Consider the following 14750-nt stretch of genomic DNA (forward strand, 5'->3'; position numbering starts at 1 on the left):
CTCTGCCTGCCTGCCTGATTGCCCCTAACCACCTCTGCTTGCTGACCTTATCACCCCTAACTGCCTTCCTCTGCCGGCCTGATCGCCCCTAACCGTCTCTGTCTCAGCCCCTGCCACCATGGCTTTGTCCCGAAGGACGTCTGGATGGATGTCCAGAAGACATCTAGTCTAATTAGCATATTACCCTTTTATTAGTATAGATAGTCCAATTTGTTTATTTTCTCCTTAGTTTCCTTTGCCCTAGGAGATGTATCCATAAACATATTGCTATGAGAGATATCTGAGATTTTGCTGCCTGTGGTTTCTTCTAGGATTTTTATGGTTCACAACTTACATTTAAATCTTTTATCCATTTTGAGTTAATTGTTGTGTATGGTGTAAGTTTGTGGGTCTAGTTTCATTTTTTTTTCCTGCATATATCTGTCCAATTTTCCCAACACCATTTATTGAAGAGACTGTCTTTACTCCATTGTATGCTCTTGCCTCCTTTGTCCAATATTAATTGAGGGTAATGGCTCGGGTCAATTTCTGGGGTCTCTGTTCTGTTCCAATGATCTCTATATGCCTGTTCTTGTGCCAGTACCGGGCTGTTTTGATTATGGTGGCTTTGTAGTATACCTTGAAATCTGGCATTGTGATTCCTGCAACTTTGTTCTTCTTTCTCAACATTGCTGTGGCTACTAGTATTCAGGGTATTTTTTTGTTCCATATAAATTTTTGGAGTATTTGTTCTAGATCTGTGAAATATGCCATTGGTATTTTAATAGGGATTGCATTGAATCTGCATATTGCCGTAGGTAGTATGGACATTTTAATGATATTAATTCTACCAATCCATGAATATGGTATATTCTTCCATTTGTTTATAGCTTCTCTATCTCTTTCTTTAATGTTCTGTAGTTTTCTGAGTACAGGTCTTTTACCTGTAGTTAAGTTTATTCCTAGGTACCTTAATTTTTTTTGTGCAATGGTAAGTGGGATTGTTTTTTTTTCTGTTTGTTTGTTTCTATTTCTGTGAGTTTATTATTGGTGTACTAGTGGCCTGGTGCATGAAATTCATGCACAAGGGGGGGAAAGGTCCCTCAGCCCAGCCTGTGTGGGAGACCTCCTATTGCAGGGGTCCTCAAGCTTTTTAAAGAGGGGGCCAGTTCACTGTCCCTCAGACCGTTGGAGGGCCAGACTATAGTTTTAAAAAAAAACTAGTCGGCTGCTAAGCAACAGGCAGAGGCGGCAAAAACACCCAGAGGGCCGAATAAATGTTTTCGGCGGGCCGCATGTGGCCCGCGGGCCATAGTTTGAGGACCCCTGGCCTATTGTTTTCACTAGCAGAGAGGTGTGAACAAGGAACCCGGAAGGCTGGTGATCCTTGAAGCCCTTGCAAAGGTCAGGGCTGTGCACCCATTGTTAGTCCAGACAATGGTAGCTGAAGCAACTTCCCCATTTATTATTATGTAAATCCTTGCTGATGGGCTAGTCTGCCTGTTACTGGAAATTGCCTGCCTAAGGGCGTCCTGTAGTTTCCTGAGTACAGGTCTTTTATCTGTTTGGTTAAGTTTATTCCTAAGTATCTTAATTTTGTTGTTGTTGTTGTTGTTGCAGTGGTACATGAGATTGTTTTTTTTTTTAGTTTCTTTTTCTGATAATTCATTATTGGTGTATAAAATGCCATTGATTTCTGGGTGTCAATTTTGTATCTTGCTACATTGCCAAATTCATTTATTAAATCTAGGAGTTTTTGGTGGAGTTTTTAGGTTTTCTGTGTACATGCCATCCACAAATAAGACAGTTTTACTTCCTCCTTTCCAACTTGGATGCCTTTTATTTTTCGTCTGGTCACTGTGACTAGGAATTCTAGTACCATGTTGAATAAGAGTGGTGAAAGTGGACATCCCTATCCTGTTCCTGTTTTTAGGGGAAATGGTTTTATTTTTTTCCCTTTGAGTATGATGTTTGCTGTAGATTTATCATCTATGGACTTTATTATGTTGAGGTATGACCCCTCTATTTCCATTTTGCTAAGAATCTTTATCAAAAATGGTTGTTGGATTTTGTCGAATGCTTTTTCTGCGTCTATTGATATGATCATTTGATTTTTGTCTTTCAATTTGTTAATGTGATGTGTCACATTTATTGATTTGCAAACATTGACCAGCCTTGCATCCCTGGAATAAATCTCACTTGGTCATGTTGTATGATCTTTTTAATATATTGCTGGATGTGATTTGCTAATATTTTGTTGAGGTTTTCAGCATCTATGTTTGTGAGGGATATGGCCTGCAATTCTCTTTCTTTGTAGTGTCTTTATTTGGTTTTGGAATTAATTTAATGCTGGCCTCATAAAAAGAGCTTGCAAGTGTTCATTCCTCTTGGATTTTTTTTAATAGTTTGAGGAGAATAGGTGATATTTCTTCTTTGAATGTTTGGTAAAAATCCCCTGTAAAGCTGTCCTGACCAGGGTTTTTTGCTGAGAGTTTTTTGATTACTGCTTCTATTTCCTCAGTTGCTCTTGGCCTATTCAGGTTTTCTGATTCTTCCTGATTCAGTTTTGGAAGATTGTATTTTCGTAGTAATTTTTTCACTTCATTCACATTGTCCAGCTTGTTGGCATGTAGTTGTTCATAGTACTTTCTTACAATCCTTTGTATATCTGTGGTGTCAGTTGTTACTTCACCACTTTTATTTTTTATTTTATTTATTTGGGTCTCCTCTCTTTGTTTCTTTTTTTTTTAAATAGCATTTTTTATATATATTTTATTGATTTTTTTTTTACAGGGTGGAAGGGAGAGGGATAGAGAGAGTCAGAAACATCGATGAGAGAGAAACATCCATCAGCTGCCTCCTGCACACTCCCTACTGGGGATGTGCCCTCAACCAAGGTACATGCCCTTGACCGGAATCGAACCTGGGACCCTTGAGTCCGCAGGCCGATGCTCTATCCACTGAGCCAAACCGGTTAGGGCCTCTCTTTGTTTCTTGATGATTCTGGCCAAAGGTTCATCAATCTTATTTATCTTTTCAAACAACCAGCTCTTGGTTTCAATGGCTTTTTTATTTTTTATTTTTTTTAGTCACTATGTCATTTATTTCCACTCTGATCTTTATTATTTCCTTCTTTCTACTTATTGTGGGATTTGCTTGTTGTTCTCTTTGTAATTCTTTAAGTTGTAGGGTCAGATAGTTTATAATTTTTTTTTCAGGTATGCCTGTAGTGCCATGAACTTCCCTCTCAGTACTGCTTTCACTGTGTCCCAGAGATTTGGGGTTGTTGTGTGTTCATTTTCATTTGTTTCCAGGAAGTTTTTGACTCCTGCCAAAACAGCAGAGGGAGGAGAGAGTAGATTAGAGCAGTGTGAGGAGCATCCAGGGTTGCTTTCTTGATCTATTGGTAACCCATTTGTTGTTTAATAACATGCTATTTAGCCTCCCTCAGGACTGCTTTCACTGTATCCCAGAGATTTTGGGTTGTTGTGTGTTCATTTTCATTTGTTTCCAGGAAGTTTTTGACTCCTGCCAAAACAGCAGAGGGAGGAGAGAGTAGATTAGAGCAGTGTGAGGAGCATCCAGGGTTGCTTTCTTGATCTATTGGTAACCCATTTGTTGTTTAATAACATGCTATTTAGCCTCCATGTATTTGAGGTTTTTAAAATCTTTTTACCATAGTTGATTCCTAATTTCATGTCATTGTGGTGTGAGAAGATGCCTGATATGATTTCAGTCTTCTTGAACTTGTAGAGACTTATTTTGCTGCTAACATGTGGTTTATCTTTGAGAATGACCCATGTGCATTTGAGAAGAATGTATATTCTGCAGCTTTGGGGTGAAATGTTCTATAAATGTCAATTAAATCCATACGATCTAGTGTATCCTCTATAATCATTGTTTCCTTGTTGATTTTTGTCTGAAATATCTATCCAGTGAAGTCAGCAGGGTGTAAAGTCCCCTACTATGACTGTATTGCTGTTGGTCTCTCCCTTAAAGTCCTCCAGAAGTTTATTTATATATTTAGGTGCACCTATATTGGGTGCATATGTTTACCAGTGATAAATAATCTTGTTGGATTGATCCCTTTAGTATTATATAGTGACCTTTATTGTTTTTTGTTATGGCCTTCATTTTGAAGTCTATTTTGTCAGTTATGAGTATTGCTACCCCGGCTTTTTTGTTTCCATTTGCATAGAAAATTTTTTTTCATCCCTTCACTCTCTTCCTGTGTGTGTCTTTTATTCTGAGGTGGGTCTCTTGTAGACAGCATATATTTGGGTCATGTTTTCTTATCCATTCAACTACCCTACGTCTTTTGATTGGAGCATTTAGTCAATTTACATTTAATTATTATTAATAGGTACTTATTTATTGCCATTTTAATTCTTTATGTCTCTGTTTTTCTTTCTATTCTTATTATAACAGTCCCTTTAGTATTTCTTACAATGCTGGCTTGATAGTGACAAACTCCTTTAGCCTCTTTCTGTCTGGGAAGCTCTTTGCTTCAGCATCTATTTTGAATGATAGCCTTGCTGGATATAGTAGTCTTGGTTTTAGATCCTTACTTTTCATTATCCTGAATACTCCATGCCATTCTCTTCTGGCCTATACAGTTTCTCATACAAAATCAGCTGACCACTTTATGGGAGTTCCTTTGTAGGTAAGTTTGCTTTTCTCCTGCTGCCCTTAAGATTCTCTCTTTGTCTTTAATTTATGGCATTTTAATTATGAGGTTGGGCATGGGCCCGTTTGGGTTCTTCTTGCTTGGGACTCTCTGTGCCTCTTGAACTTGCATGACTTTTTCCTTTACGAGGAAAAATGAGCCTCAGAAACTCCACTGGGTGGGGTGAGAGGTTTTCCAACAGGTTGGGGCAATTTCTTACCTTGCCCCCAGGCAAAAGCTGCCTGGATGGTAAAGGTCTGCCTGAAAAAGATGTTCTCTGCAGTATGAGGGAATGACTCAGCACAGGAAACCGTAGTGGCTGACTTCCGAGCTCTAACCCCAGAGCCCTCGACCCTGGATGCTCCTCACACTGCTCTAATCCACTCTCTCCTCCCTCTGCTGGAGCTCTGGGTGAGTGGCTTCACAGGAAATTTTGTGATTGGTCCTTTAAGAGGGTGCCTGCATTTCCAGTCATCTCCCCCTTTTCACAGACAGATGTGATGTGGGCATCTTCCTCAGTTCTGGTGCTCCGGGCTGTGGAGTCCAGCTTGGGATTTAGACCCCGGAGTTCTCAGTGGAACCCACAACAGCTGAGATATTCCTCCAGAACTTCAGCTGCTGTCTGTTGGAGCCTGGCCAGCCCTTTTGCACCTCCAAATTTCCTACCAGTCTCTATGCAGTCTCCACTTTCCATTCTTGGATATCAGGGTTCTCTCCAGCTAGTCTTCAGTGGATTATTCAGGATGGTTTTTCTGTATATTAGTTGAAATTCCAGTTTGGTCCTGGGAGAGTGTCAGTATAGCTTCCACTTAATCCGCCACCATTTTCTACTGTCAACTCAGCTTCTTAATGTGAAGTAAAAGCAGGTCGAGTGAGGCAACTGGGGTGTGATGTTTACGGAGGGCTCAAGATCAAGGTCATGTAAGTGCTGGCTGTGCCCTTGCAGGAACCTGGGAGTGGGTGCCTCCTTACATTTTGCATCCCAGGTGCCTCTCTCACACCACCCCAGTCCTTGCCCTGAGAACCAAGGTACTTATTATGAACTTCCTTAACGATTTAACATGTGCTCATCACTGTGGGTCAGAGGCCTCCAAGATTAAGTACCCAGATGGCCCCTGAGGCAGTCAGCCCCCTTCTTGTCTGCACCCACTGTGCCGTCCAGCCAGCACCTCTGGCTCTCCAGGCACGTGTCTTCCTCACAGTCCTGTGAGGGTCTCAGTGACGGGATCCCTCCTGGCACAGAACTTTGTCAGTGCCTGCACATTGACAAGTGTCAGATTCCCCTGTGAACCTTTGGGATTTGCTACTTTAACCTTTCTGAATATTGTCCAGCCCTTAGGAACTTTCTTTTTTAGGAGATACCGCCTGAAGGCCGAGACCGAAGCGCAGAAAAACTGGGCCCAGAACTGGGGATTTTTAACAACCCCTCTCGAGGAGGTAAATATAAATTTTATGAGTCCAGAGGTAATAGAATGGATCATTTCCAAGAATAAATGGTTATGAAGTGTATAATTTGCAAGAATAAAATTAAAGAGCATGTGGTAGGCAAAGACTGTCACCTCTGAAACCCGAAGGGTCCTTCCCTTCCCGGATTTATTGAGCGCTTACTATGTGCCCCGCAGGTCCTAGGTGCTGTCTCTGAAGCAGCATATTTAACCCGCACAACAACCCCTGTGCGGAGGGTTGCTCGTTTATGCCCATTAACGAAGACTCGAGTGGCGGCCACCAGTCTTCACCCTTTTGAGCTCTCTCCAGCTATGACACGAAGAAGCCTCATGTCCTTGGAGGGTCGCAGAACCAAATAAGCGCCACCTAATTCAGAACGATCCTGAGTCAAGGTGGCGTCAACCCCATTGTAACTTGCCCCATCCCACTAGCTTTGAAATGATGCCATTCTTAATGAGCTTGTTGAATACTTAAGAGTATTGTACAATTTGAAATTCTATGCATAAAATGAGTTCTTTTTTTTGTTATTATTAATCCTCGCCAGAGGATATTTTTTCATTGATTTTCTTCTTTTAGAGAGAATGGAAGAAAGAGGGAAAGACAGAGAGAAACATCCGTGTGAGAGAAACACATCGATTGGTTGCCCCCTGCATGAGCCATGCTCTTGACCAGAATCAAACCCGGGACCCCTTGGTCTGCAGGCTGACACTCCATCCATTGAGCCAAACCAGCCAGGGCAAAAATGTGTTCTTATTAATATAATATGCATAAAAAGAATCTATATTAATATTCTTTATATGTAATTTAAATTGGATTCTTGAAGAGTTCGAAATTGCTTTAAAAATTAAATGGGGGCCCTGCCCGGTGTGGCTCAATGGTTGGAACGTTGCCTGAGCATGGAAGGGTCTCGGGTTCAATTCCCAGTCAAGGGCACGTACCTGGGTTGCAGGTTGGCTTCCCGCCCCGCATTGGGACACGTGAGGGAAGCAACCAATCGATGTGTCTCTCTAATCAATGTTCCTCTCTCTCCCTCTCTCTTTTTCTCTTCTCCCCCCTCCCTCCCTTCCATTCTCTCTGAAAAATCAATGAAAAAAATATCCTCTGGTGAGGATGAACAACAACAAAAATTAAAAGGAGGAATGGGTGGCTCTTGTCTGATATTTTAAAGGTTGGTCCTGAGCCTGGTTGGCATTTTTTAATTTGAGCCCGTAATCCTTGAAGTCCCCTCAAACTACTCCTCGAGAATATGATGAGCAGACTGCAGGGCGAGCGCGGGCACCGCAGTTAGCGGCCTGCAAGGCCCCGCTGCCCCTTTCTAGCTGCAGTGGGGACGAGCGTTGTCATCTGTAAAACGCGGAGTTCTGGAGGCCGATGAAGAGGGCTCGTCCACCCTCTCAGCCTGGGGTGGCCTGTGTCTGGATTGTGTTTCAGTTGATCGAGTGTGAAGATGGACCCCCCGCCCCAAAGCCCAGGATCGAGCTTCCCCAGAGGTTCCACATCCGGCCGTTGACCCCCGTGGAGAAATATATCAAGGTTTGCAAAGTTGTTTTTAAATACTTGCTTCCCGAAGTGAACAAGTAGCCCCCACCACCCCCAGCATGTGTTTGGTGCAGGTGCAGACAGACAGCCGCCCAAGGTAAGAACTCAGCCGCGCCTGGCAGGTGGGGGTGCCGTTTCCATGCCCTCTCCACGCCCGCACAGCAGGTGGCTGTCTACACGCTGAGAGCCTCTGCATCCGCTTTGAAGAGGCAGAGGGGAGCCAAGACAATGAGGGGCTCGATCCAAGGCTTAACTGGGTGCAGGGAAGCAGGGCAGCGAAGGCGGGGCTCTGGAGTCAGATCGCTGAGCCACTCCCCTCCTGGGGGTCTTGGGCAGTGGCCTGACCTCTCTGTGTCTCTATTTCCACCTTGCACAATGGGGGTTCGTGAAAGCACCTACTTCAGGGATGGCGTCGGGCCCAGAGGAGGATGCTGGGAAGGACTTAGAGAGTGCCAGTGACTGCAAGCTGTGAGGAGGGGCCAGGTGCTTGGCTGGGCAAACAGTGCTGAACTAGAAGGCAAGACTCCAGCTCACACATGTGGGTTGGGGTCACCAACGTGAAACAAGAAAATCAACAAAATCGTTATACACTGTGCTAGATGCCATGGAGGAAATGGGCCGGTGATGTTGGAGGATACAGGGGATGGGGTGGTCAGAAAAGCCCCTGCGGAGCTGAGGACTGAAGAATGGCAAGGAGCCAGCCCAGGGAAAAGCATTCCCGGCAAAGGGAACAGCATGTACGGAGCCCTGAGGCACAACAAAGGTTGCAGTGTTTCAGGGGCAGCAAGGGACGTTGATGTGGCCGGAGCTTGGTGAGCTGGGGTGGGGGAGGGGTGGGGTGGGAAGGGCTGTGGATGGAGAAGTGGGCAGGGCCAGCTCCCACCGGACCTCAGGTGCCAGAGGAGCAGTTGGGATTTGAACCCAATCTGCAATGGAAAGCAGGGCATGAGATCGCTCTGGTTGCTGATGAGTGCCAGGGCGACCCCAAAGGGGAGAAGACTTAGAGGATGTTCCCACGGAGGCCAGTCAGCTGTGGAGGTGGGTCAGAGACTAGAAATTGCTCAGGGCAGGGCCAGCTCCCACCGGACCTCAGGTGCCAGAGGAGCAGTTGGGATTTGAACCCAATCTGCAATGGAAAGCAGGGCATGAGATCGCTCTGGTTGCTGATGAGTGCCAGGGCGACCCCAAAGGGGAGAAGACTTAGAGGATGTTCCCACGGAGGCCAGTCAGCTGTGGAGGTGGGTCAGAGACTAGAAATTGCTCAGCTCCGTAGGTCCCTGGACCTCTCATCATGGGCCCGTCATTCTCATCTTGGGGTCTGCCCTCTGCTCAGCTGCGGAGAAAGCAGTTCTGTGTCCTGATGGGAAGAGGAGATGAAAACTCAGGATGAAGGCGGCCACTTCCGGAGACAATGGCAACATGGCCCTTCACAGAGAATGAACCAACCTGCTCTCCCAGGATGCCCTTGTTAGGATGCTGTTTTCATTTCCTTGCCAATCTGGTGGGTGAAGCGTGGCCTCCTGGGTGGTTTTTTGTGTTCTTTTTTATTTGTTTTTTGTTGTTAATCCTCACTCAAGGATATTTTTCCATTGATTTTTTTAGAGAGAGCGGAAGGGAGGGGGAGAGGCGGAGAGAGAAACATTGATGTAAGAGAGACACATCGATTGGTTGCCTCCCTCACGGCCCCCCAACCTGGGCCAGGGATGGAGTCTGCAACCAAGGCAGGTTTTCAGTTGCGTTTCTCCTACAAGTTGGAGGGAGGCTTGAAGGCAGGTCTGCGTGTTCCCAAGGGCCCGTCTGGGACAGCTCCCCGCTAGCTGATGCGGGAAACTGCGATCCTCTGGCGTTTATGGACGACCCTCCCTGCTTGTGGCCTCTCAGGAGATTAATTTTAATGCTTCATCAAGAACATATGTTAAGGGCTTCACCCACCAGAGGCAGCTGGCCCACCAGGACCGCCCCTCCCGCCATGCCTCGCCAAGATGCTGTAGCCAAGCGTGAACTCATAACCCCAGCATATTAAACCTCTTCATCTCAGTGCTTCCGTGGGAACAAATTTCTCACCGTTTTCTCCACTCAGATCACCCGTGAGAGCAGGACAGATGATCGCTTCACAGGGAGAGGGAACTGCCTGAACATTTACCCTCACGTTCCAAAAATTTCAAGTCTGTCCAAGGACATGACAGTTGAAATTGTGTGTGGGGGTTTCCTTTCAGATAGAATCCCGTTTTGCTTTTGGATTTTAATTAAGTTCAATTGCTTCTCATTCCTGTGGTCTCTGGTGTGTGTGTGTGTGTGTGTGTGTGTGTGTGTGTGTGTGTGTGTGTGTGTGTATGTGTGTACTCACATCATAAACCCTTCTAATCAAAGCCGGAAGGTTTATAACTACCAGAAACCCATCTGGCAATATCGTCACAGATTTTATGAAGGGCGGTGTTTGATATTTCTGCACCTTACTTTTCCCGCTGTGTGCTCTTTATCAAATAAGAATCATGTACTGGCGGACAGGAGTCCAACGAGCTGCAGGGACGTGTCTGTGAGCATGACTGCGGGCGCGCACCGGGCTGGGCCTGAGCCTCCTGGGCCCCGGCTTTGCTTGCTGTCCTTCCACACCAGGCCTCGCGTGGGTCGGGGGCCTCCGTGGACACTCCTCATGCCGCTGCCCAGGTGGCTGACCGCTGCGTCTCCCTCCCAGGTCCTCCCCTCGCCCCCAGTTCCGAAGACCACGCAGGGCTTCATCGGCTGGCGGTCAGGGGTGCCGGGCCTGAACAAGTGCCTGGAGTACGGATCGGAGATCAGGAGCTGCAAGGGTGCCTTTGCCAGGGAGCTCGACTGGCCGAAGCAGGGCATCCACTGAGTCCAGCCCTGGGGCGGCGCAGGGTGGACTGCCAGGCACCGGCGCCCACGCCCAGGAAAGAAAGCTCCCAGGGCAAGGAACAGAGAATAGCCCTCTGACATTGTCAATTTATCAATAACGCCCTTCCAGAACATTCTCATAACACTCATTCTTGGCTACTGTAATAAATAAGACAGCATTGGTTCTCTGAATTTTCTTTGGATACCTTGGGAATTTCTAGGTACGGCTTTTAAAAAAACAATGTGCTTTAATTTTAAAGTTGCTTGTCCAGGCCCTTTAATGCTGCTTACAGCCCCTGTCACTCCACTTTTGTAATGAGATTGTGGACCGGGTGCTCTGGGCCTGTCCTCAGGAAGAATGACTCTTCTGTCCCAGGAGATCTGCAATGTCAACAGCCCGTTGTGGTGAGTGGAAGTTTCCAGAACAGGAGGTTCCCCACGGGGTCTGCATGAAACTTCCTGCTTGCCTGCCCCCGCCACCCCAACCAACCCAGCAGCTGGGCTGGCCAACCAGCCACTCTCCTTTCCCTCGTGGGCAGCGGACATCAACCCCTTGGTCCCTGCCTGGCTTTGCTCAGGTCCTACAAAGGGCGGGGGAGGGGGAGGGCGTCCAGCTGGTGGAAGGAGCTACAGGGAAAGCCTGTGGCCTCCCCAGATCCCCAGAGGAGGGGCGTGTAGTGTGCAGGCCACCTGGGAAACTGGTTTGTGTTTGTCTCTGAGGAGCGGAGGGTGGGGCTCCTTCGTACCTGCACCGACCGCCCTAGACTCAGCCCCATCCCAGGCATTTGGGCCACACCCCAGGCTCCTAACAGAGCAGCAGGGCCCCACCAGCGGCCTCGGTTGAGAATCGCGTGGACAGCACTAGAAGATTCAATCACCCTGGACGGTTTCAAGCTTGACATGTAATCTATGGAAATCAACCTCTTTGTGGGTTTTAAATGGGATAAATGTCACCACGCGCTGTAAAATGCCACATTCCCAAGGTCAGGGCGAGGCTGACGGTCCCGTGTGCACCATGGTAACGGACATCACAGCGATGAGCCTCCAGTGGGGCTCGGAATGAGTGGCCTCTGAAATGATGCAAAACAGAGTTCGGCCGGGACTCAGAATGGATTCTGTCACAAGCACATTGCAGCCCAAGACAGAGTAGAAACTCCCAGGTTGAGTTATAAGAAAATCATCACATAATCGAAGAAAACTACTGGAAAACACAAGCCTTACACACTCAAACACACCTGGGTAACCTCAGTGTCCAAAGACCAGAAGTGTCTAGAATTTAGGAAGTTGTAGATTTTAAAAAGCATGTCACCTGCATATTGCATAACCCTTCTGGCAAGGTCTGGGGCAGCCACCCCACAAATTAAACCCATTAATGTTGTAGAAAAATGTTCAAGTATTCACACTAAATGGAATCAAGACTCTAAGGAGCCCCTTGTCCGGTCTGGTTCAGGTTTATCACCGAGCGTGTGTGGATGTGCAGGCCCTGCCCTGCGTGTGGGTGGGTCCAGTGACTCTTCCATAGAAAGTGTGCAAAGGTGACAGGAGGCCACTTCCCAGACTAGGTCACAAGGGACTGTGACTTCCATCTTGAGCTTCTCCCCTCTCTCCCTCTCCCCTCCCCTTCTCCCACTCTCCTTGACGAAGCCAGCTGCTGTGTCATGAGATACTCTATGGAGATGCCCACACGACAAAGAAGGAAGGAAGGGAAACCACGCCCAGCAGCTCATGAGGGCCTGAGTGGGGCCTTCATCCAACAGCCAGCAAGGACCTCAACCTCCCAGTAAGCCCCACCCCCAGCCAGCCCCACCCCCAGCAAGCCCCAGTAAGCCCCACCCCCAGCAAGCCCCACCCCCAGCAAGCCCCACCCATCAGCAAGCGCCACCCACCAGCACGCTTGTGAATGAACTGGGAAGCTGATCCTTCCCAGTGGAGGCTCGTGAAGGCCACCACCTGTGAGATACCCTGGCCCAGAGGCCCCAGCTCAGGGGCCCCTGGATTCCTGACCCACAGGAGCTGTGAGGTCACAGAGTTTCAGGCCATTATGTTTGGGGGGAATTTGTTACTCAGCAATAGATAACAAATCCAGGTTATTTCTAAAGTGACCCACTGATGGCCGTCACTTTCAGGAGAGCCCAGAGGCTGCTCCACAGGCTCTGAAGGGTTCGGGGTTCTGGGACATTCCCCGGAGCCGCCCCGCTTCCTCAGAAGGAGCAGAGCCCTTTTCCAGGGAAACACCCCAAAACACGCTTCAGGAAGCTCTGCCTTCACATCGCAGAAGCTGGGCCAGAGTTCCAGGGAGTCGCCTGGAGACAAAAGGGCTTTTCCGAGTCAGAGGCAACGGCAGTTACTTGAGATCAATAAGGACAGCTATTCCACAGGCACTGACTCGGGCAGAAACCCAATCGTTCCGATGAGAAGGCAAAGGGTGGGTATTGATGAGGAAGGGAAGGGAGGGGTGGGGACAGTTCCATCCACAGCAGGAAGGCGTTGCTTTTAGTGCAGAAAAGGCAACACGGTGCCGCTGATTCTAAACAATGTTTTCACTCTCCGCCTGGAAGTCATAGTATCTGCTTCTTATTATCGTTGCAAACAGTGCTTTCCGGCACAGCTTGCTTTCGGCCCAGTCCAAAGGTGGTTTTCACACCGCAAAGGTGTGAGGCCTCGGGTGTGCAAGGCAGCTCCACTGGGATGGTTCCATTTTTTATTTTATTTTTTCCCTAGGTGACACATCATCTTAAGTTTGGGGGACAAAGCTGGAGAAAGGACTCGCAATCCCTCTGACCCCCAGTCCCAGTTTAAAGCTGTCCTCAGAGGTCCACCAAGGGCGGGTCATCCCCCCTGAGCCGGGGAGAGGTGAGGCCTCAGGCAAGTGGGCCAGGTGAGGAGCAGGGCGGAGCGGGCTGACCGCATTCAAATCCAGGCGCTCCCCTTTCCGGCCGTGTGGCCTTGGGCCAGCGGCTGGGCCCCTCCGACCCCTGCTCCCTCAGCTGTGCGAGGGGACACACCCAGCCTCCCAGGGTGGCCTGAGGATACACGGGAACTGGGATGGGAAGGCCTTGCCAGGGACATGTCAGTCCAGCCCTGGCAGGAGGGGACAGACCCTTGATAAACAGGGTGAAGATACAACAAGATGCGGGTGATAAAATGTCAGGTAAGCCGGCTGCCCTGGCCAAGGGGTTCAGCCCAGGGTGGCTGCTGCTGCTTTCACTGCCATTTTTGTTGTTGTTAATGATAGTCATTCCACCTCCATACAGTCAGGCTGTCCTCGGCTTTTCCATGCAGGCTACAACACTTCTCAGCGCCTGCCACCGTAAGAGCTGGCCATCACTCAAGAGAACGCTGGTGCTCCTTCAGAAATGCACACATCGCCCTGGCTGCTGTTGCTCGGGGGTTAGAGCGTCGGCCCATGCATGAAAGGGTCTCAGGTTCAATTCCCGGGGAAGGGCACGTCCCTGGGCTGCAGGTTCAATCCCCCGGCCCAGTCAGCGCACGAGCAGGAGGCAACCAATCGATGGGTGTCTCTCACATCGAAGTTTCTCTCTTTTTCTTCCTCTCTCTCTCTTGCTCTCTTTCTTTCCTTCCCTCTCTTCCTCTTCCACTCTCTTTAGAAATCAATGGAAAAAATCCTCAGGTGAGGATTAACAACAAAAAAAAAAACAAAAAAAAAACCTGCACACATCAATGAGACACCCTCCATACCCCATTTAAAAAATAAACTTTAAGCTCTTTCCGGAGCCATTCATTAGAACTTAAAAAATGGAGCCCAGCCCTCACGGGGTTTGGCTCAGTGGATGGAGAATCCGCCCACAGATAGAAGAGCCCCAGGTTTGAATCTGGTCAAGGGCACGTACGCAGTTGCAGACTCAATCCCCAGCCCTGATGGGGCACGTACGGGAGGCACCCAGTTAGTTGATGTGTCTCTCTCACACTGACATTTAGCCCTCTCTGTCTCTCCCCCTCCCTTCCACTCTATCTAAAAGCCAACTGGAAAATATCCTCAGGTGAGGATTAACAAACAAACAAACAACAACAAAAAAACCACAAACCAACAACAAAAAGCAAATGGAGCCCAGAATAACCCTGAGGTCTGCACTTGCTGCGTGGAATTGCACTCCTAGGAGGTGGCCTGACTGGCGTTAGTGTCCGGAGGTGATCACGTGGGTAAAAACCAGTGGGTGCTGCAGGTTCTGATGAGACCGAATGCGAATGATGCCTGGGGTAAGCTGCAGCCAGGACTCAGGCGCCCAGAGACAGCTGGCGGCCC

At 48.1% G+C, this 14750-nt stretch overlaps 1 protein-coding gene across 1 annotated transcript in view; it reads left to right on the forward strand.

The window, feature by feature from the left end:
* The window catches only part of LOC102254243 (chromosome unknown open reading frame, human C20orf85), a 30254-nt gene extending 19596 nt beyond the window's left edge, over positions 1-10658 (forward strand). Inside the window, exons 2-4 of the mRNA XM_014528801.1 lie at positions 5766-6082; positions 7523-7624; positions 10326-10658. Of these exons, the coding sequence (XP_014384287.1) occupies positions 5766-6082; positions 7523-7624; positions 10326-10487 (581 nt within the window). The 3' untranslated portion in view covers positions 10488-10658. The remainder of the gene's footprint in view (positions 1-5765; positions 6083-7522; positions 7625-10325) is intronic.
* The last annotated feature ends 4092 nt before the right edge of the window (positions 10659-14750 follow it).

Source organism: Myotis brandtii, unplaced genomic scaffold (assembly GCF_000412655.1).
Source record: "Myotis brandtii unplaced genomic scaffold, ASM41265v1 scaffold653, whole genome shotgun sequence".
Lineage (NCBI taxonomy): Eukaryota > Metazoa > Chordata > Mammalia > Chiroptera > Vespertilionidae > Myotis > Myotis brandtii.